Raw genomic sequence first — 24176 nt, 5'->3', positions numbered from 1 at the left:
CTGTGTGGTATATTCACTGCTGCTATATATGGATCTGTGCGGTATATTCACTGCTGCTATATATGGATATGTGCGGTATATTCACTGCTGCTATATATGGATCTGTGTGGTATATTCACTGCTGCTATATATGGATATGTGCGGTATATTCACTGCTGCTATATATGGATCTGTGCGGTATATTCACTGCTGCTATATATGGATCTGTGTGGTATATTCACTGCTGCTATATATGGATCTGTGCGGTATATTCACTGCTGCTATATATGGATCTGTGCGGTATATTCACTGCTGCTATATATGGATCTGTGCGGTATATTCACTGCTGCTATATATGGATCTGTGCGGTATATACAATGCTGCTATATATGGATCTGTGCGGTATATTCACTGCTGCTATATATGGATCTGTGCGGTATATACAATGCTGCTATATATGGATCTGTGCGGTATATTCACTGCTGCTATATATGGATCTGTGCGGTATATTCACTGCTGCTATATATGGATCTGTGTGGTATATTCACTGCTGCTATATATGGATCTGTGCGGTATATTCACTGCTGCTATATATGGATCTGTGCGGTATATTCACTGCTGCTATATATGGATCTGTGCGGTATATTCACTGCTGCTATATATGGATCTGTGCGGTATATTCACTGCTGCTATATATGGATCTGTGCAGTATATTCACTGCTGCTATATATGGATCTGTGCGGTATATTCACTGCTGCTATATATGGATCTGTGCGGTATATACACTGCTGCTATATATGGATCTGTGCGGTATATACAATGCTGCTATATATGGATCTGTGCGGTATATTCACTGCTGCTATATATGGATCTGTGCGGTATATACACTGCTGCTATATATGGATCAGAGCGGTATATACACTGCTGCTATATATGGATCTGTGCGGTATATTCACTGCTGCTATATATGGATCTGTGCGGTATATTCACTGCTGCTATATATTGATCTGTGCGGTATATTCACTGCTGCTATATATGGATCTGTGCGGTATATTCACTGCTGCTATATATGGATCTGTGCGGTATATACACTGCTGGTATATATTTATATGTGCGGTATATTCACTGCTGCTATATATTGATCTGTGCGGTATATACACTGCTGGTCCATATTTATTTATAGGTTGTGCGCAGTTTATTTTTTGCTTTGCTTCTGTTCCATATGCCTTTTTTTCTAAATATACATTTTTGCCCCTTGCAGTTAAAGGGGTTGTTCCAAGATTAAATGTTATCCCCTGTCTACAGGACAGGACATAACATGCTGATCGGTGGGGGTCTGACTACTGAGACCCCCCACTGATAACTGGAACGGTGGTCCCTTGTACCCCTGAGTAACTGGAGCGGCAGGGTGTATGCTTGACCTGCAGCGTCATTAACTCGGGTACGAGGGACCCCCACTGATCAGCATGTTATCTCCTATCCTGTAGAGAGGGGATAACATTTAATCTTGGGACAACCCCTTTAAGACCTGAACATGCAGTGAATAGTTTTCAGATTATATTACTGGCTCGATGATCACATTCACTCCTAGTCTGGTCTGTGCAGTTTCGGTTTACAAATATTACGGATTGGTAGTACAGATCCAATAGACGTGGACAGAAAGCAAGTGCAGCATGCGTTACTATACTGACTGTAAAGTGCCGCATGTGTTACTATACTGACTGTAAAGTGCCGCATGTGTTACTATACTGACTGTAAAGTGCCGCATGTGTTACTATACTGACTGTAAAGTGCAGCGTGTGTTACTATACTGACTGTAAAGTGCCGCATGTGTTACTATACTGACTGTAAAGTGCCGCATGTGTTACTATACTGACTGTAAAGTGCAGCGTGTGTTACTATACTGACTGTAAAGTGCCGCATGTGTTACTATACTGACTGTAAAGTGCCGCATGTGTTACTATACTGACTGTAAAGTGCTGCATGTGTTACTATACTGACTGTAAAGTGCAGCGTGCGTTACTATACTGACTGTAAAGTGCAGCATGTGTTACTATACTGACTGTAAAGTGCCGCATGTGTTACTATACTGACTGTAAAGTGCTGCATGTGTTACTATACTGACTGTAAAGTGCAGCGTGCGTTACTATACTGACTGTAAAGTGCAGCATGTGTTACTATACTGACTGTAAAGTGCCGCATGTGTTACTATACTGACTGTAAAGTGCAGCGTGTGTTACTATACTGACTGTAAAGTGCAGCATGTGTTACTATACTGACTGTAAAGTGCCGCATGTGTTACTATACTGACTGTAAAGTGCAGCATGTGTTACTATACTGACTGTAAAGTGCCGGATGTGTTACTATACTGACTGTAAAGTGCAGCGTTCGTTACTATACTGACTGTAAAGTGCCGCGTGCGTTACTATACTGACTGTAAAGTGCAGCGTGCGTTACTATACTGACTGTAAAGTGCCGCATGTGTTACTATACTGACTGTAAAGTGCCGCATGTGTTACTATACTGACTGTAAAGTGCAGCATGTGTTACTATACTGACTGTAAAGTGCAGCATGTGTTACTATACTGACTGTAAAGTGCCGCATGCGTTACTATACTGACTGTAAAGTGCAGCATGTGTTACTATACTGACTGTAAAGTGCCGCATGTGTTACTATACTGACTGTAAAGTGCCGCATGTGTTACTATACTGACTGTAAAGTGCAGAGTGCGTTACTATACTGACTGTAAAGTGCCGCATGTGTTACTATACTGACTGTAAAGTGCCGCATGTGTTACTATACTGACTGTAAAGTGCAGCGTGTGTTACTATACTGACTGTAAAGTGCCGCATGTGTTACTATACTGACTGTAAAGTGCCGCATGTGTTACTATACTGACTGTAAAGTGCAGCGTGTGTTACTATACTGACTGTAAAGTGCCGCATGTGTTACTATACTGACTGTAAAGTGCCGCATGTGTTACTATACTGACTGTAAAGTGCTGCATGTGTTACTATACTGACTGTAAAGTGCAGCGTGCGTTACTATACTGACTGTAAAGTGCAGCGTGTGTTACTATACTGACTGTAAAGTGCAGCGTGTGTTACTATACTGACTGTAAAGTGCCGCATGTGTTACTATACTGACTGTAAAGTGCAGCGTGCGTTACTATACTGACTGTAAAGTGCAGCATGTGTTACTATACTGACTGTAAAGTGCAGCGTGTGTTACTATACTGACTGTAAAGTGCCGCATGTGTTACTATACTGACTGTAAAGTGCAGCATGCGTTACTATACTGATTGTAAAGTGCAGCATGCGTTACTATACTGACTGTAAAGTGCAGCGTGTGTTACTATACTGACTGTAAAGTGCCTCATGTGTTACTATACTGACTGTAAAGTGCCGCATGTGTTACTATACTGACTGTAAAGTGCCGCATGTGTTACTATACTGACTGTAAAGTGCCGCATGTGTTACTATACTGACTGTAAAGTGCAGCATGTGTTACTATACTGACTGTAAAGTGCAGCGTGCGTTACTATACTGACTGTAAAGTGCAGCGTGTGTTACTATACTGACTGTAAAGTGCCGCATGTGTTACTATACTGACTGTAAAGTGCCGCATGTGTTACTATACTGACTGTAAAGTGCAGCATGTGTTACTATACTGACTGTAAAGTGCAGCGTGCGTTACTATACTGACTGTAAAGAGCAGCATGTGTTACTATACTGACTGTAAAGTGCCGCATGTGTTACTATACTGACTGTAAAGTGCCGCATGTGTTACTATACTGACTGTAAAGTGCAGCGTGTGTTACTATACTGACTGTAAAGTGCCGCATGTGTTACTATACTGACTGTAAAGTGCCGCATGTGTTACTATACTGACTGTAAAGTGCAGCGTGTGTTACTATACTGACTGTAAAGTGCCGCATGTGTTACTATACTGACTGTAAAGTGCCGCATGTGTTACTATACTGACTGTAAAGTGCTGCATGTGTTACTATACTGACTGTAAAGTGCAGCGTGTGTTACTATACTGACTGTAAAGTGCAGCATGTGTTACTATACTGACTGTAAAGTACCGCATGTGTTACTATACTGACTGTAAAGTGCAGCGTGTGTTACTATACTGACTGTAAAGTGCAGCGTGCGTTACTATACTGACTGTAAAGTGCAGCATGTGTTACTATACTGACTGTAAAGTGCCGCATGTGTTACTATACTGACTGTAAAGTGCAGCGTGTGTTACTATACTGACTGTAAAGTGCAGCATGTGTTACTATACTGACTGTAAAGTGCCGCATGTGTTACTATACTGACTGTAAAGTGCAGCATGTGTTACTATACTGACTGTAAAGTGCCGGATGTGTTACTATACTGACTGTAAAGTGCAGCGTTCGTTACTATACTGACTGTAAAGTGCCGCGTGCGTTACTATACTGACTGTAAAGTGCAGCGTGCGTTACTATACTGACTGTAAAGTGCCGCATGTGTTACTATACTGACTGTAAAGTGCCGCATGTGTTACTATACTGACTGTAAAGTGCAGCATGTGTTACTATACTGACTGTAAAGTGCAGCATGTGTTACTATACTGACTGTAAAGTGCCGCATGCGTTACTATACTGACTGTAAAGTGCAGCATGTGTTACTATACTGACTGTAAAGTGCCGCATGTGTTACTATACTGACTGTAAAGTGCCGCATGTGTTACTATACTGACTGTAAAGTGCAGAGTGCGTTACTATACTGACTGTAAAGTGCCGCATGTGTTACTATACTGACTGTAAAGTGCCGCATGTGTTACTATACTGACTGTAAAGTGCAGCGTGTGTTACTATACTGACTGTAAAGTGCCGCATGTGTTACTATACTGACTGTAAAGTGCCGCATGTGTTACTATACTGACTGTAAAGTGCAGCGTGTGTTACTATACTGACTGTAAAGTGCCGCATGTGTTACTATACTGACTGTAAAGTGCCGCATGTGTTACTATACTGACTGTAAAGTGCTGCATGTGTTACTATACTGACTGTAAAGTGCAGCGTGTGTTACTATACTGACTGTAAAGTGCAGCATGTGTTACTATACTGACTGTAAAGTACCGCATGTGTTACTATACTGACTGTAAAGTGCAGCGTGTGTTACTATACTGACTGTAAAGTGCAGCATGTGTTACTATACTGACTGTAAAGTGCCGGATGTGTTACTATACTGACTGTAAAGTGCAGCGTTCGTTACTATACTGACTGTAAAGTGCCGCGTGCGTTACTATACTGACTGTAAAGTGCAGCGTGCGTTACTATACTGACTGTAAAGTGCCGCATGTGTTACTATACTGACTGTAAAGTGCCGCATGTGTTACTATACTGACTGTAAAGTGCAGCATGTGTTACTATACTGACTGTAAAGTGCAGCATGTGTTACTATACTGACTGTAAAGTGCCGCATGCGTTACTATACTGACTGTAAAGTGCAGCATGTGTTACTATACTGACTGTAAAGTGCCGCATGTGTTACTATACTGACTGTAAAGTGCCGCATGTGTTACTATACTGACTGTAAAGTGCAGAGTGCGTTACTATACTGACTGTAAAGTGCAGCATGTGTTACTATACTGACTGTAAAGTGCCGCATGTGTTACTATACTGACTGTAAAGTGCAGCGTGCGTTACTATACTGACTGTAAAGTGCAGCATGTGTTACTATACTGACTGTAAAGTGCAGCGTGCATTACTATACTGACTGTAAAGTGCAGCATGTGTTACTATACTGACTGTAAAGTGCCGCCTGTGTTACTATACTGACTGTAAAGTGCAGCGTGTGTTACTATACTGACTGTAAAGTGCCGCATGTGTTACTATACTGCCTGTAAAGTGCCGCATGTGTTACTATACTGACTGTAAAGTGCAGCGTGCGTTACTATACTGACTGTAAAGTGCAGCGTACGTTACTATACTGACTGTAAAGTGCAGCATGTGTTACTATACTGACTGTAAAGTGCCGCATGTGTTACTATACTGACTGTAAAGTGCAGCGTGCGTTACTATACTGAATGTAAAGTGCAGCGTGCGTTACTATACTGACTGTAAAGTGCAGCGTGCGTTACTATACTGACTGTAAAGTGCAGCGTGCGTTACTATACTGACTGTAAAGTGCAGCGTGCGTTACTATACTGACTGTAAAGTGCCGCATGTGTTACTATACTGACTGTAAAGTGCAGCATGCATTACTATACTGACTGTAAAGTGCCGTATGTGTTACTATACTGACTGTAAAGTGCTGCATGTGTTACTATACTGACTGTAAAGTGCCGCATGTGTTACTATACTGACTGTAAAGTGCCGTATGTGTTACTATACTGACTGTAAAGTGCTGCATGTGTTACTATACTGACTGTAAAGTGCCGCATGTGTTACTATACTGACTGTAAAGTGCAGCATGCGTTACTATACTGACTGTAAAGTGCAGCGTGCGTTACTATACTGACTGTAAAGTGCAGCGTGCGTTACTATACTGACTGTAAATCGCAGCGTGTGTTACTATACTGACTGTAAAGTGCCGCATGTGTTACTATACTGACTGTAAAGTGCCGCATGTGTTACTATACTGACTGTAAAGTGCAGCGTGTGTTACTATACTGACTGTAAAGTGCCGCGTGTGTTACTATACTGACTAAAGTGCCGCCTGTGTTACTATACTGACTGTAAAGTGCCGCCTGTGTTACTATACTGACTGTAAAGTGCAGCGTGTGTTACTATACTGACTGTAAAGTGGCGCATGTGTTACTATACTGACTGTAAAGTGGCGCATGTGTTACTATACTGACTGTAAAGTGCAGCGTGCGTTACTATACTGACTGTAAAGTGCAGCGTGCGTTACTATACTGACTGTAAAGTGCAGCGTGCATTACTATACTGACTGTAAAGTGCCGCGTGTGTTACTATACTGACTGTAAAGTGCCGCATGTGTTACTATACTGACTGTAAAGTGCCGCATGTGTTACTATACTGACTGTAAAGTGCAGCGTGTGTTACTATACTGACTGTAAAGTGCAGCATGTGTTACTATACTGACTGTAAAGTGCCGGATGTGTTACTATACTGACTGTAAAGTGCAGCGTTCGTTACTATACTGACTGTAAAGTGCCGCATGTGTTACTATACTGACTGTAAAGTGCAGCATGTGTTACTATACTGACTGTAAAGTGCAGCATGTGTTACTATACTGACTGTAAAGTGCCGCATGCGTTACTATACTGACTGTAAAGTGCAGCATGTGTTACTATACTGACTGTAAAGTGCCGCATGTGTTACTATACTGACTGTAAAGTGCCGCATGTGTTACTATACTGACTGTAAAGTGCAGAGTGCGTTACTATACTGACTGTAAAGTGCAGCATGTGTTACTATACTGACCGAAAAGTGCCGCATGTGTTACTATACTGACTGTAAAGTGCAGCGTGCGTTACTATACTGACTGTAAAGTGCAGCATGTGTTACTATACTGACTGTAAAGTGCAGCATGTGTTACTATACTGACTGTAAAGTGCAGCATGTGTTACTATACTGACTGTAAAGTGCCGCATGTGTTACTATACTGACTGTAAAGTGCAGCATGTGTTACTATACTGACTGTAAAGTGCCGCATGTGTTACTATACTGACTGTAAAGTGCCGCCTGTGTTACTATACTGACTGTAAAGTGCAGCGTGTGTTACTATACTGACTGTAAAGTGCCGCATGTGTTACTATACTGCCTGTAAAGTGCCGCATGCGTTACTATACTGACTGTAAAGTGCAGCGTGCGTTACTATACTGACTGTAAAGTGCAGCGTGCGTTACTATACTGAATGTAAAGTGCAGCGTGCGTTACTATACTGACTGTAAAGTGCAGCGTGCGTTACTATACTGACTGTAAAGTGCAGCGTGCGTTACTATACTGACTGTAAAGTGCGGCGTGCGTTACTATACTGACTGTAAAGTGCGGCGTGCGTTACTATACTGACTGTAAAGTGCGGCGTGCGTTACTATACTGACTGTAAAGTGCGGCGTGCGTTACTATACTGACTGTAAAGTGCGGCGTGCGTTACTATACTGACTGTAAAGTGCAGCGTGCGTTACTATACTGACTGTAAAGTGCAGCGTGCGTTACTATACTGACTGTAAATCGCAGCGTGTGTTACTATACTGACTGTAAAGTGCCGCATGTGTTACTATACTGACTGTAAAGTGCCGCATGTGTTACTATACTGACTGTAAAGTGCAGCGTGTGTTACTATACTGACTGTAAAGTGCCGCGTGTGTTACTATACTGACTAAAGTGCCGCCTGTGTTACTATACTGACTGTAAAGTGCCGCCTGTGTTACTATAATGACTGTAAAGTGCAGCGTGTGTTACTATACTGACTGTAAAGTGCCGCATGTGTTACTATACTGACTGTAAAGTGGCGCATGTGTTACTATACTGACTGTAAAGTGCAGCGTGCGTTACTATACTGACTGTAAAGTGCAGCGTGCGTTACTATACTGACTGTAAAGTGCAGCGTGCATTACTATACTGACTGTAAAGTGCGGCATGTGTTACTATACTGACTGTAAAGTGCAGCGTGCATTACTATACTGACTGTAAAGTGCGGCGTGCGTTACTATACTGACTGTAAAGTGCGGCATGTGTTACTATACTGACTGTAAAGTGCAGCGTGCGTTACTATACTGACTGTAAAGTGCTGCATGTGTTACTATACTGACTGTAAAGTGCTGCATGTGTTACTATACTGACTGTAATGTGCAGCGTGCGTTACTATACTGACTGTAAAGTGCAGCATGTGTTACTATACTGACTGTAAAGTGCAGCGTGCGTTACTATACTGACTGTAAAGTGCAGCATGTGTTACTATACTGACTGTAAAGTGCAGCGTGCGTTACTATACTGACTGTAAAGTGCAGCGTGCGTTACTATACTGACTGTAAAGTGCAGCATGTGTTACTATACTGACTGTAAAGTGCAGCATGTGTTACTATACTGACTGTAAAGTGCAGCATGTGTTACTATACTGACTGTAAAGTGCAGCATGTGTTACTATACTGACTGTAAAGTGCCGCATGTGTTACTATACTGACTGTAAAGTGCCGCATGTGTTACTATACTGACTGTAAAGTGCAGCGTGCGTTACTATACTGACTGTAAAGTGCAGCGTGCGTTACTATACTGACTGTAAAGTGCAGCGTGCGTTACTATACTGACTGTAAAGTGCCGCATGTGTTACTATACTGACTGTAAAGTGCCGCATGTGTTACTATACTGACTGTAAAGTGCCGCATGTGTTACTATACTGACTGTAAAGAGCCATTAAAGGAGCCCTGACACAAGTTTGAACACTGACATTGTTCTTTCATTTTTGTGTTTGAATTTTGGATACACGTTGCCCTGGTCATTTTACTAGTATTTATAGCTGGGGCAATATAGGGATATTTACTACACAATTGCCTGTAGCATTATGAGACCTTGCAGTTTATAACAATGATGTTCAATAAGGGCCTGTTCACATCACCGTTCCGTTCCGTTCTGTAGTCGACTCCGCTATTGATTCCGTCGGAAAACCGGAAACCAGCCGGAATGGTGACGAACGGAAGCCATTAGCGATGTTTCCATCAACATTTTCACTTTCCGTTGCGTGGTTCACCCGACAGAACCTCGGAACGGAAGCGAACGGTGATGTGAACAGGCCCTAATGTATTTTTTTGTTCACACAGCTTTAATTTTTTTGTTTCGTTTTACAAGTTGTTTCTTACTTACAATTTATTTTTATTTATTTTTTTTGTGTGGAGGGGGGGGGGGCGCCATTTCCATTTTCGCCTCAGGCAGCAGAAAAGCTAGAATCGGCCCTGGTCATAGGAAACAACAATGGTAAGGCAATATGCACTCACCTGGACGGGTTATACTGACCAGGCACAACGCTGTTGAACAGTATAGAACGATCTCCAGCAGGCACAACGCTGAGAGGATACGTGTGGAGAAGACACACCCAGGGTGTGTACAGCCAGATGCGAGGTGTAGCTGCTGCCAAGGTCCAAAAGCCGGTGAACGGAGATTCACCGTTAATGATAAGGTGAGAGATTGGAAAAAAGAAGGACCAATATAAGGCGCTGCTATACCAAACTAAGTTTTTATTTTGAGTAGGTTATTGATAGGCTACGCGTTTCGACGCAGAACATGCGTCTTCATCAGGCCATGAACATACAAAAGAAACATCACATATATATACAAGTAGATAATAAAATATCAACCAATCACAAAGAGGAAACAGGGAGGGGACACGGGGAACTCCTACAAAGAGAAACGGACGAAATCCCGCTAAAAAAACAACCAAATTTGATTAATACAATGTATGTGAATTTGATAAAAAGGCATATGTGATAAATGAATTTAAAATAAATTTAAAATATGGGACAATTGTATAGAAAAACAAAAGATACTACTAAACGATCCATTTCAGTTGGTGTTTGAAGTGTGAGCCGTTTTAAAAACACAACATCGCTAAACTAATGCGGTCAAATCGTACTGATATAGTAATTTAAAATAACCCATAAGGGTAAAATCGGGAGTATAGATAATAATGGATCCACTATTTATTCTTTAGTAAAGAAAAAAATCTAATTAAAAATCAGATAGAAAAAAACCGGCAAAACGGGCGAATGATATGAAAAACGCTATAAATTTTATAAATGAACCAAATATTGTTCAATCAATTAAAAACGAAAATGACATTCAATAATTTAGTCAGACTATTCTGAATAAAAAAAAATCAAGAATTCATTCATAAAGAAGCAAGATACAAGTAAAACGCCAGGACGGCTAAACAAGTGGCGTCTTTATAGTCAAGGCAACAGTAGTTTTATAATAGATACCTGGAAAATATGTTAAATTGATAGAACATCTATACTATAACACTAATTATAAATTTGTACTGTAATGAAAAACAAATCAATTGTCAGACTAAGCCTATATAAACCAATGTATTAATAAATAAATAAATAATCACAAACACATGGAAGATGCGAAGGACGGCCAAACCCTTCAAATTATGAAAAAACTATTAGGGTCAGTATTGATAAAAAATTAGAAACAATAAATAAAGAAATATTAGTAACTATACCTCATGATGTCAGAGCTGGGACCCGCATCTATCAGACATTTATGCGTATCCTGTGGATATGCCATAAATGTCTGTCATCACACAACCCCTTTAGCAATGTTATTGACTAAGCAACATATACAATATAAAGAACTTGTGGCCTCTTGGAAGTCATCAGTCAAAGGTAAGGTTACAGTTTGGTAATCCCATATAAGAATGTTCTTTTTAGAAAACGACAGTGCCAATAAGGTAACTAATGGATTGATACTCATTGTAAGGAACTAATACATTCACTGGCGTAGCTATAGGGGGTCGCAGCGGTCGCAATTGCGACCGGGCCCTGAAGCCAGGGGGGCCCACGGCCCCCCGCACCACATCAATAAAAAGTTACTATAGTAACTCGGGCCGCGGGCCCCTGTTACTATAGTAACATACTTTACTTACCTTCCTGGTTCCGGATCGCAGCCGAGGTCCTGACGTCAGGCGCTGTGCGCAGCGCATGACGTCACAGCGCTATGCTCCGCGCACAGCATCGAGATGACAGAACTCCCGCCGCGGCCGAAGAGGAAGGTAAGGTTACCCCTGACTAGCGGGGTCCGACTCCCGGGACCCGCCAATCAGCTGTTTTGAAGGGGCCGCAGCACTCGTACGAGAGCTGCTTCCCTTCATTCCTGTCACTTCATTCCGGTTACACTGTGAATCCGTGTCGGCGATTCACAGTGTGAGCAAGTAGTGAAATGAAGGGGAAGCAGTTCTCGTACGAGTGCTGCAGCCCCTTCAAAACAGCTGATTGGCCGGTCCCGGGAGACACATCAGCTATTGATGGCCTATCCTGTGGATAGGCCATCAATGTTTAGGGACTGTACAACCCCTAAGCCTACGATGTAGCAGGCTTAGGGGGCCCATGAGACAGGATCACAGATTGTGTGATCCTGTCTGCTGGGCCCTGTATCTAAGCCAATCACATGGTAGGCTTAGATACATGGCCCATGTGTGATCCTGTCTGCTGGGCCCTGTATCTAAGCCAATCACATGGTAGGCTTAGATACATGGCCCATGCGTGATCCTGTCTGCTGGGCCCTGTATCTAAGCCAATCACATGGTAGGCTTAGATACATGGCCCATGTGTGATCCTGTCTGATGGGCCCTGTATATAAGCCTACCACACTGTAGGTTTAGATACAGGGCCCCAGCACACAGTAATCTTATACTGTATAAAATTACTGTCTGCTGGACCCTGTATCTAAGCCTACGTTATGGTAGGCTTAGGTACAGGGTCCCACAGACAGTATCACACATGGGCCCTGTATCTAAGCCTAACACACGTGTTACTAATCATTTTTTGTGTGTTTTCTTACAGGTTCGGTCGTTGGACTACGGCGGATTCCAGGACTACTTCGATGACAGCTTTTTTTTTTTATTATCAATAAAATGGTTAATGAGGGTTGTGCGGGTTTTTTTTTTATTTCAATAAAATATTTTTTCTATGTCTTTGTGGTTTTTTTTTAAACTATATTACTACCGCCTTAGTAATGGCCGCCGGCTGATTGACAGCATCCATTGCTAAGGCGGGGCTTAGTGTTAGCCGATGCAGAGGCTAACACTAACCCCCTTTATTACCCCGGTACCCACCGCCACCAGGGGTGCTGGGAAGAGCCGGGTACGATCCAGTACCTGACCATCTGTAGTGATGGTCGGCAACTGGGGCGGCCGCAGGCTGGTAGTATCAGCAGGGGAAAGGCCAAAAACAGTGGCCCTTCCCACCCTGGTGATGCTAGGCTGCTGCTGCTTTATTGTATCTGGCTGGTTATGAAAAATGGGGGGGACCCCACGTCATTTAAAAAAATAATAATAATTGGAAAGAACGATGTGGGGTCCCCCCCAATTTTCATAACCAGCCAGATACAACACAGCAGAAGCAGGCAGCATTACAAGGGTGGGAAGGGCCACTGTTTTTGGCCTTCCCCAGCCTAATACTACCAGCCTGCGGCCACCCCGGTGCCTGCCCGTCACTACAGATGGTCGGGTACTGGTTCGTACCCGGCTCTTCCCAGTACTCCTGGTGGCGGTGGGTACCGGGGTAATAATGGGGGTTAGTGTAGCCTCTGCACCTGCTAACATTAAGCCCTGCCTTAGTAATGGAGGTTGTCAATCAGCCAGCGGCCATTACTAAGGTGGTGATAATAAAGTTTAAAAAGATACAAGCACATAGAAAAAATATTTTATTGAAATAAAAAAACACAACCCTCATTAACCATTTTATTGAGAATAAAAAAACGCCGTCATTGAAGTCCTCGAATCCGAAGTCCAACAACCGAACCTGTAAAAAAAACACAAACACACAAAAATAATCAGTAACACATAAAGAAGCAAAATTATTATTCTTACCTGTCCGGGGTCCAGCGCTGGAGCCGCAATGTCAGCGAGCTGGGCCCTGTATCTAATCCAATCATGTGTGATACTGTCTGCTGAGCTGTGTATCTAATCCTATCATGTGTGATACTGCCTGCTGAGCTGTGTATCTAATCCAATCGTGTGATACTGTCTGCTGAGCTGTGTATCTAATCCAATCATGTGTGATACTGTCTGCTGAGCTGTGTATCTAATCCAATCATGTGTGATACTGTCTGCTGGGCCCTGTATCTAATCGTATCTTGTGTAATACTGTCTGCTGAGCCACTGTATCTAATCCCATCATGTGTGGTACTGTCTGCTGAGCCACTGTATCTAATCCTATCATGTGTGATACTGTCTGCTGGGCCCTATATCTAATCCTAACATGTGTGATACTGCCTTCTGAGCCACTGTATCTAATCCTATCATGTGTGATACTGTCTGCTGAGCCACTTTATCTAATCCTATCCATAGTTTATAGGGTCGTAGTGCTATAGATATGCTATGCTGTCTCATATACACACTTTTTTTTGGGCGGACACATATGTATTGGGGCCATTTCCCTGACATTTTAAGCCCTGAGGGTATGTTCACACGGCAGCATCTGTTACGGCTGAAATTACGGTGCTGTTTTCAGGAGAAAACAGCACCGTAATTTCAGCCGTAATGGCATGTGCAGGCGTCTTTCGCTGCGTCCATTACGGACGTAATTGGAGCTGTTTTTCTATGGAGTCCATGGAAAACGGCTCCATTTACGTCTGAAGAAGTGACAGGCACTTCTTTGACGCGGGCGTCTTTTTTACGCGCCGCCTTTTGACAGCGGCGCGTAAAAAAAAATGACCGTCGGCACAGAGCATCGTAAGACCCATTCAAATGAATGGGCAGATGTTTGCCAACGCTTTTGAGCCGCATTTTCGGACGTAATTCAATGCTAAAACGCCCGAATTACGTCCGTAAATAGGGTGTGTGAACCCAGCCTTAGTGACGTCCCCGGCTGCTAGTGCTGCATTGTTGGGTCACTTGGGAGACCCAGCGATGCAGCTGAAAGCTACGGACCGTCGGCCATGAGAAGTTTGCGGGGGGGCCCAGTAAGAATTCTTGCATCGGGGCCCATGAGCCTTTAGCTACGCCCCTGAATACATTGTAAATTTAGGGGATGGAAGTTACATTTATTGTAAGTAGTTTCATTGGGATTTTTTTTTGTTTTACATTTTCTATTTTCTATTGTTGCTTATATAGCACTAAGGTGAGAGATTGAAATTAATTTACCCAAAGTAATGCAGATAGAACTACATTACCGTAGACCAAAGGAAACAACTGTGAAGTAGATAATTTGATTATATTCCTTTGGTCTACGGTAATGTAGTTCTATCTGCATTACTTTGGGTAAATTAATCTCCAGTAATATAATATAATTTAATATTAATCTGAAATTATGGCATTCAAGTGCCATAGATGTCATTCAATTTCTGATACATTTGGGTCATTTTTATATTGTGTTTTTAGACTCGGTTCAGAATTAATAATCATGAGGTATAGTTACTAATATTTCTTTATTTATTGTTTCTAATTTTTTATCAATACTGACCCTAATAGTTTTTTCATAATTTGAAGGGTTTGGCCGTCCTTCGCATCTTCCATGTGTTTGTGATTATTTATTTATTTATTAATACATTGGTTTATATAGGCTTAGTCTGACAATTGATTTGTTTTTCATTACAGTACAAATTTATAATTAGTGTTATAGTATAGATGTTCTATCAATTTAACATATTTTCCAGGTATCTATTTTTATAAAACTACTATTGCCTTGACTATAAAGACGCCACTTGTTTAGCCGTCCTGGCGTTTTACTTGTATCTTGCTTCTTTATGAATGAATTCTTGATTTTTTTTTATTCAGAATAGTCTGACTAAATTATTGAATGTCATTTTCGTTTTTAATTGATTGAACAATATTTGGTTCATTTATAAAATTTATAGCGTTTTTCATATCATTCGCCCGTTTTGCCGGTTTTTTTCTATCTGATTGTTAATTAGATTTTTTTCTTTACTAAAGAATAAATAGTGGATCCATTATTATCTATACTCCCGATTTTACCCTTATGGGTTATTTTAAATTACTATATCAGTACGATTTGACCGCATTAGTTTAGCGATGTTGTGTTTTTAAAACGGCTCACACTTCAAACACCAACTGAAATGGATCGTTTAGTAGTATCTTTTGTTTTTCTATACAATTGTCCCATATTTTAAATTTATTTTAAATTCATTTATCACATATGCCTTTTTATCAAATTCACATACATTGTATTAATCAAATTTGGTTGTTTTTTTAGCGGGATTTCGTCCGTTTCTCTTTGTAGGAGTTCCCCGTGTCCCCTCCCTGTTTCCTCTTTGTGATTGGTTGATATTTTATTATCTACTTGTATATATATGTGATGTTTCTTTTGTATGTTCATGGCCTGATGAAGACGCATGTTCTGCGTCGAAACGCGTAGCCTATCAATAACCTACTCAAAATAAAAACTTAGTTTGGTATAGCAGCGCCTTATATTGGACCTTCTTTTTTCCAATCTCTCACCTTAGTGCTATATAAGCAACAATAGAAAATAGAAAATGTAAAACAAAAAAAAATCCCAATGAAACGACTTACAATAAATGTAACTTCCATCCCCTAAATTTACAATGTATTAGTTCCTTACAATGAGTATCAATCCATTAGTTACCTTATTGGCACTGTCGTTTTCTAAAAAGAACATTCTTGTATGGGATCACCAAACTGTAACCTTACCTTTGACTGATGACTTCCAAGAGGCCACAAGTTCTTTATATTGTATATGTTGCTTAGTCAATAACATTGCTAAAGGGGTTGTGTGATGGCAGACATTTATGGCGTATCCACAGGATATGCCATAAATGTCTGATAGATGCGGGTCCCAGCTCTGACATCAGGGACTTCTCCTGGAGTGGAATCCCCGGCCAGAGCGTCGGCTGTGAGAATAGCCCCATTTGGGGTGAATTGTTTTTACTGCATCTGTGTGACGGCCATTATAAAGAACGTCCTTCACATGGCCGGAAAACCCTGCTGTGGGAATAGCGACTAATAGATTGTCTGTCAGTTTTACACTGACAGGCAATAATGCGATCAGAAGATCGCATTGTAAAGTCCCCTAGCGAGACGAAAAAAATTCATTAAAAAATAGATTACAGTAAAAATGTAATTAAATTTTTTCATAAAAATTGGTTTTATTTACTAGGAGTATAAAAACAAAATACAAATATATGGTATTGCTGCGATCATAATAACAAAAATCTATACATATTTGCTATCGTCGCAATCGTACTGACCCATAGAATAAAGCTAACATGTTATTTACACCGCATAGTGAACTGCGTAAATTATAAACGTGAAAATCAATGTTGAAATTGCTGTTTTTTTTTCCAGAGACACGCAGGACCCGCTGTCACTGAACCCGTCAGTCCCGCTGACCTGACGGATACAGGTTTCAGTGCTAGATACAGCTGCTCTGTATACAGGATACAAAGTAGCTGTGTATCAAAAAGTTAAAATATCTTTGAATAAAAATATAATTACAAAGTTGCACTAATTGCACCGATACACGTTTTATATATATATATATATATATATATACATACAAATATTCCCCAGGCACAACATTCGATAAAATATTTGGGGATTAAGTGTGCCATACTTCAGACACGCTATACAAATTGAATTACCCCTCCTAATACAAAAAAATACAACAGGAATTGACCAGATGACATAAGTTTTATCCTCATTGGGAAGAAATCATCTTTAACCCCTTCCCGATATTTCACGTATCCATATGTCATAGCCGGGTAGGGGAAGTATGGAACAGGCTCACGGAGTAAACCCGCTCCGTACTCACAGTAACGACCGCGGCATTTAAATAGTTAGAAAGAGGGGGCGACCCCCTCTAGCAGCTCATCGCGCCCCCCGCAATGCAATCGCAGAGTGGCGATGGTTACTATGGCTGCCTGGGGGCCTAACAAATGCCCCCAGGTCCACCATCTTTGTGCTCCTATTAAGACCTGCCTCTGGCATCATACACTCCTCTTTACAACGCCCACTTGGTCATATAGTAAAACACGCCCAGTTGTCCATTGAGAAACTCATTAGCATAAAGCAGAAATAGGTCATAACTCTGTCAAAAATTATCGTTTTTCTAATTAAAAAACACTGATGTAATCTACAATACAGCACCGATCATATTATGTAGACGATAGGGCACTTATAATGTGGTGACAGAGCCTCTTTAAATACACAGTGGCAGTGTTTTTTCAATGACTTTTTAATGACTTTTGTTGTGTGATATCACGCTGCTGCAAGTTATCCGAGTCAAGATAAAGATGGCTACATCCGTACATACACACGATCACATTGTTTGCATTTAATGGCATAAATTACATGATGCTTAGTACAATTTGTATAAACTCATAGATATCATAAGTACTTTTTAAAAAATATTTTTTTTTGGGGGAAAGTCACGTTTTGTTGTTAGCGACACTGTAGAAAAGACTTGTAACAACATGTAACTAAGAGATCTCATCCTCTAGGTGACCCAAGGGCAGCCTTTACCCACAATTTGTGTCAGGACTGGATCCGGATTTAACATGGGTTCATTTTATCTGAATAATTTTTTGATATTTCTCCAAACTTTTGGCTCTATGCCGTTGAAGAAACTGGTAATTGATCTCTCGTGCTTCAGTATTTATTATTAAACAAGATGGATTATTGCGTCCTTTGTTTTGATGCCCTTCTTAACATCCATTGTTAATATCCTGTAAAATGTAATCCACGGTCAATATGTATACATTGGTTGTGAAATGTCTTATCATTTGAGCAGGCTACCCTACTTCTTATAAGGTCCCCTGTAGGTATTGCCTATATGGTGTGAGCTGGGGGACAGCTCCTAGCATTAAGGATGGTAGTGCCCGAAGAGGGTTCACAAAATGTTTCCTGTTCTGTATTACAATTCCCCTGTAACGTAATCTCGAAGAAGGTAACAGAATCCATGGATGCCGAGCCTGTAACATTGTAAATTATATGTATTGGTATTATTGTATTCCATAAATGGTGGTACAGACGCCACATCATGACCCCTAAACAAAAAAAGATCGTTGCTGTAGCGTCCATCCCACACAATCCACTCGTAAAAGGGATTATTGGCTGAAAAATTTTTCTCCCACCATGTCATAAACAAATTGTCCATGGAGAGGGAGAATTTTTACCTCATCAGGGCGTCTTCTGTCTGCAATAAAATAAAACTATCAAGGCACAAGTAATTATGTGAGCGCAGATACTCCACTGACATTAAAATAAATTCTTGTAGACATTTGGAATACCTGGTATATTTCCTCAAATGGAATTCCATTGCCTTGATTGCTGGAATATGTGTTATGCAGGCAGGCCCGCCATCAGAAATGTCTGGGCTTCATACAGTCAGTGGAATTCCATTTGAGGAAATACATCTGGGTCCCCCATTATTAGGGTATTTGGGGAGTTCGCAACGGAAAGTCGTGGGATGGGAGCAGGACGCAAAGTGCCAGGGACTCTGTGAGCGGGCGGAGGAGTAGGCTAAGAGAACGGAAGGTGGCCGAGGCGGGAGTTGTGCCAGAGTGGATTTGACGCTTGACCGGGGTCTGGGGAGGGGAAGGGGAGAGAGACCGGTTGGAAGGGGACAGAGGCCGGTGGAAAGGGGAGAGAGACCGGTGGGAAGGTGGGAGAGAAGGGGCAACATAAAAAAATAATTAAACTGAATCTGCTGCTTTAAAACAGAGTCACTCACCAAGTTGCAGAGCTAGCCGCTGCTTCTGGCCCCTGCATGGGTCCCATTCCTTTCTACAAACCAATTACCGCTGATCATAACCTTGATGAGCGGCAGCTGCCCCCTTTATTTTACTTTTGTGGCCAGGCCCCTGACAGTAGTACCAGCGGTACTACCATGATGGCAGGCCTGTTTGCAGGGGTACTAGCCAACTACGTCACAGATAACCCAAGTTTCAAGACCATGCAAAGTTATGGATTTTTGGCATCCCATGGAATATGGGAACAATAGGGAATTCTATCAGTAAGTATTCTGCCTGTTTCTTGGCTAATACTCCTAATCCAATTCCTTCTTCTAGCAGATTTTTTAAAGATACTTTAAATGCGGTGCTTGGTTTCACCACAAGTTTGCGATATGTCGATTCATTGTCTAAAATGGTATGAACGTGTCTGGGATATAAACAGGAATGTAGAACAACTCCTGCTCCGTGCACTCCTAAGATTTGGAGGACACAGTTATACGCTGGATATATGGTGAGCACCTCTGTGTTTTCACCTTTAGCCCTTATGTGTATATAGTGAACCTTTTAGATGGTTAATCTTTACCCGCTAAGGTGGGAGAGTTGGTTCCAATGCCTAGTTATGGTGGTGTCTGAGGAAGTAAAGGTCCTTTTAGACGGGCCGATACTGACCATGAAAACAAGCGCCGATTGACGATACATCGTGATGCAAAGAGCAATCGTCGGTAATGTATGGGGGCAAACAATCGTTACTACACCCAGACACCGCACCGATACGCCAGTCCAGCTGCCTCCGGACACTGGACAATATTGCCGGAAGCAGATGGCTCCGACTACTGCATAGCGGCCGTTCGGCAGAACTGCAGCTCGGCCTCTATTCTTTGACCTGAGCCATCTGCTTCCGGCAGTGTTGTTCGGTGCCGGGAGGCAGCTGGAGTGGCGGATCGGTGCGAGGTCCGGGTGTCGGGCACGCACTCATCATATACTGATGACCTATCCAGTGGATAGGTCATTAATTGTCATAACGTGGAAAACACCTTTAATACTGGCGTTTCATACACCAGCCCTATTAAACAGTTTGCTGGAGTAAAATGCAACACATTTATTAACAGTTGAACGACTCTTAATAAATGTGTTGCATCTTTTAGCTGCAACGCGGCCTGTCATCAGTACTTTCTACGTGCTGCGGCCTGCTGTAAGAGCCTGAGGGAATCCAGGAGGGAGAATCGGAGTGGTGAGGTAAATACATTTTTAAAATGTATTTTATTGTCTGATTGGGGGGTGCAAACAGTCTGATTGGGGGGGAGGTATGGGTCTGGCACGGACCTTTGCCTTGTTACGCCCCTCAGAGATAAATCTGGGCCACACTATACATATAGATTTCTGCTATAATTTCCATCAGTTACTGGCGTAAATTATTGTAAAATTGTTGGCCATTTCTGCTAAGCCCCGCCCATTTTTTGGCCCCAAAAATTTAGACTTTTGTGAATTTTCTACGCTAGTAAACTGTTGTAGAAAGGTTAATATATTCCCCCCCAAAGGCTACAGACCGTAATACAATATATATTTTTTTCGTTATCAAAAAATTTTATTCGAAATTAAACAGAGCAGATAAAACATTTTCACAAAATTGCAAAAGTTTGCACGCAGTGCAATACAATAAAGTCAAACTGTAGAAATTGTTACAGAGATATATGAACAATGGTAGGAGGTAGCCTCCCAAAACAGAGAAGTAATAGGAAGTAAATAATAAAATCTAATGGTAAGTAACAGTCCCATAACCATAGCAGAAGTAGTGCAATATTTAGGGAAGCCAGTCCCAAAACAAATAGCAATGACGGTTAAGTGCAGATTTTAACCCCTTAACCCGTTAGTGACCGGCCCATCGTGTTTCTACGTCAGTCACTAACGGGTCTTATTCCGATGCCATCATGGCCGGCCTTAGCTATGTGCGACACGTGCGGTCGCACAGGGCGCCGGGCGCCATGCTGTAAGGGGGGCGCCAGTGGGTACAAGCCGAAGAGAGGAGAAATTTTCCTTCCTCTTCACGGCTGTGCAGGGCCGCCATCAGGGGGGTATTACTGGTACTTCCGTCAGGGGCCCGGCCACATGGATGAAGAAAAGGGGCCCGCCCGGCTGCCGTCGCTCCCCCCTCGGACTTTTGCCCCCGCCCACCACAGCGCTCACGGGTCCCCACTCGCAACGCTCGCGCCCCGCCCCTAGCAACGCCCGCGGCACCCCCCTAACAACGCCCGCGGCACCCCCCTAGCAACGCCCGCGGCACCCCCTGCATACCTGTTGTAGCTTCACTGGACGGGGAAGATGCAGCATGTGCTGAAGCTCCGTGTGGAGATCCCGCTCCCCAGCTCCTCTACACTGCCGAACGGACCTGCAGGCTGGTGAGTATTTTACCCTATCCATCCTGCTTCCCATCCCCCTGACCCAGTTTGTAGTATGTATAAAGTTGATTAAAATGTTTTTTTTCGTTTTCCTAGCGTTTTTTTGCCGAGATTTTCGTAATCGCGGCAAAAATGGCGCAGTTTTGCCGCGATTATATAAAAATCGCGGCAAAACCGCGTGATTTGTGCCGCAATTACGAAAACTGCATAAAAAAAGGATACAAGACATAAAAAGTGCTGTTAGGCTATATTCTCACAGTGCGGTCAAATCACGTTTTTGCCGCGATTTTGCAAAAATTGTGGCAAAAAAATGGGATTTCACCGCACTGTGTAACTAGACTAAGGCCTTATTCAGAAGGCCGCGTTCGGTCCGTGACATACGGAGCGTGTATCGGCCGTATTTCCCAGGCTGACCACAATTCATGGAGCCGGACTCCTAGCATCATAGTTATCAGTGTTGCTGGGAGTCCCTGCCTCTCCGCGGGAATACTGTCCCATATTGTAATGATGCTTTCAGTACGGGACCGGGGACAGTATTCCGACGGGAAGGGAGGGACTATGATCATAGATGACTGTGATGCTAGAAACCCGGCTCCCTGAACTGTGGTCGGTCCGGAAAATATGGCCGATACACGCTCCGTATATCACAAACCGAACATGGACGTCTGAATAAGGCCACTTACTTGCCTCCTATTTTTGGTGCTGATTGCGCACTGAAAATTCACTACAAATTACAATATAAGGCCTTATTCACACAAACGTGTTATACGTCCGTGCTACTAGCGTGATTTTCACGGGCATCGCACGGACTTATGTTAGTGAATGGGGCCGTTCAGACTGTCAGTGAATTTCACGCCGCGTGTGTCCGCTGTGTAAACTCACGACATGTCCTATACTTTGCCCGTGTTTCGCGCAGCACGCACACATTGAAGTCATTGGGTGCATGCAAATCGCGCACGGCACACGGAAGCACTTCCGGGTGACACGCGTGATTCGCACTACAGTAGGTAAAGAAGTGAAGGGAAACCTAAAAGCCTCTCCTTCTTTACTGTGTTGTAACATCAAAACAGAGTGTCATAATGATGCCGGCTGCGCGAAAATCACGCAGCCACGCACCATATGCTGCTGACACACCAAACTTTTGCTTGCGCAAAACGCAGCGTTTTTTGCGCGTGCAAAACGGACACGTTCGTGTGAATAAGGCCTAAGGCGATAGTCAGACTAACGTGTGTGAAATCAGACGTGAAGAACGGCCGATTTGCAGCCGTTCGGGACCCGTTTTCACAGACTTGAGTCTATTGAGGGATCCGTGAAAACGCACAAAAATAGGACATGTCCTATTTTTTTACAGGCCCTTCACACGGTCTGTTAGAACAGCGACCATGTGAATAACCCCATAGAAATACACGCAGCCGTGTGACGGCCATTAAAAAAACATCCTTCACACGGACGATTAACACGTTAGTCTGAATAAGCCCCAACTCATGTGAATGGGGTTTGTCAGAACGTCATGCACGTGCAGCATTTCACCCCACAAATAATTTTTTTTCAGCTTCCCAGTACATTATGCGGCACAATAAATGGTGCCATGAAAAACTACAACTTGTACCGCAAAAAACAAGCCCTCAAGTAAAAAAAATGATAGCTTTTGGAATGTGGAGAGGAAAAAACAAAAGTTAAAATCCAAAAAATGGCTGAGAAGGGAAGGGGTTAAATAAGCTGCATGCCTATTAGGCTATGTTCACACAATTCGCAAAAACATTCTGAAAATACGGAGATATTCAAGCGAAAACCGCTCCTGATTTTCAGAAGTTTTTTAAGCAAACTCGTTTTTTTCGCGGTGTTTTTTACGGCCATTTTTGGAGCTGTTTTTCTATAGAGTCAATGAAAAACGGCTCCAGAAACGTCTGAAGAAATGACCTGCACTTCTTTTTCGCGGCCGTTTTTTTACGCAGCCGTTTTTTTCTCATTGAAATCAATGGGCAGATGTTTGGAGGTGTTCTGTTCTGATATATCAGACGATTACGGACAGAAAAACGGCAGAAAATAAGCTGTGTGAACATAACCTAATGTTGCAGAATTGTAACGTATTTCATCCTTTACAATGTAAAGGGTTAATTTGCGGTAAATCCCCAGCAAATTCTGTAACGCACACATTGAGGAATTTGGTGCATAAAATCCGTATCAAAACCGCAGGTAATTCCGCAGGTAAAATCTGCACCTAATAGTGCGTTTTTTTAGGCTGGGTTCACACGTGGCGGAATTTCACTTAAATTCCGCTGCGGACACTCCGCAGCGTTAATCCGCAGCGGAGCCGTTTGTCCATTGACACACTTTAATTTAGCAGTGTTCGTTTAGACGAGGCGTAAAATTCCGCTGCGGAGCATAGGCTGCGGAGCGGAATTTGGTGTCCGCAGCATGCTCTGTCTGT

The 24176-nt window shown here is 42.4% G+C and overlaps 1 protein-coding gene across 3 annotated transcripts in view; it reads left to right on the top strand.

The window, feature by feature from the left end:
* LOC142730603 (protein phosphatase 1 regulatory subunit 36-like) overlaps positions 1 to 24176 on the top strand; it is a 46237-nt gene that overhangs the window by 4094 nt on the left and 17967 nt on the right. Inside the window, exon 1 of one of the 3 annotated variants that reach the window (XM_075849360.1) lies at positions 9853 to 10095. The exons of 1 other annotated variant lie outside the window; for it this stretch is intronic. In XM_075849360.1, the coding sequence (XP_075705475.1) occupies positions 9904 to 10095 (192 nt within the window). In that variant the 5' untranslated portion in view covers positions 9853 to 9903. Of the gene's footprint in view, positions 1 to 9852; positions 10096 to 18112; positions 18246 to 24176 lie in introns of those variants that run through there. One more of the 3 variants, XM_075849361.1, reaches the window with a different exon arrangement.

This window comes from Rhinoderma darwinii, unplaced genomic scaffold, assembly GCF_050947455.1.
Source record: "Rhinoderma darwinii isolate aRhiDar2 unplaced genomic scaffold, aRhiDar2.hap1 Scaffold_76, whole genome shotgun sequence".
Lineage (NCBI taxonomy): Eukaryota > Metazoa > Chordata > Amphibia > Anura > Rhinodermatidae > Rhinoderma > Rhinoderma darwinii.
The sequence above is the reverse complement of the archived record's forward strand: the minus strand, read 5'-3'. Positions and strand labels throughout refer to the sequence as shown.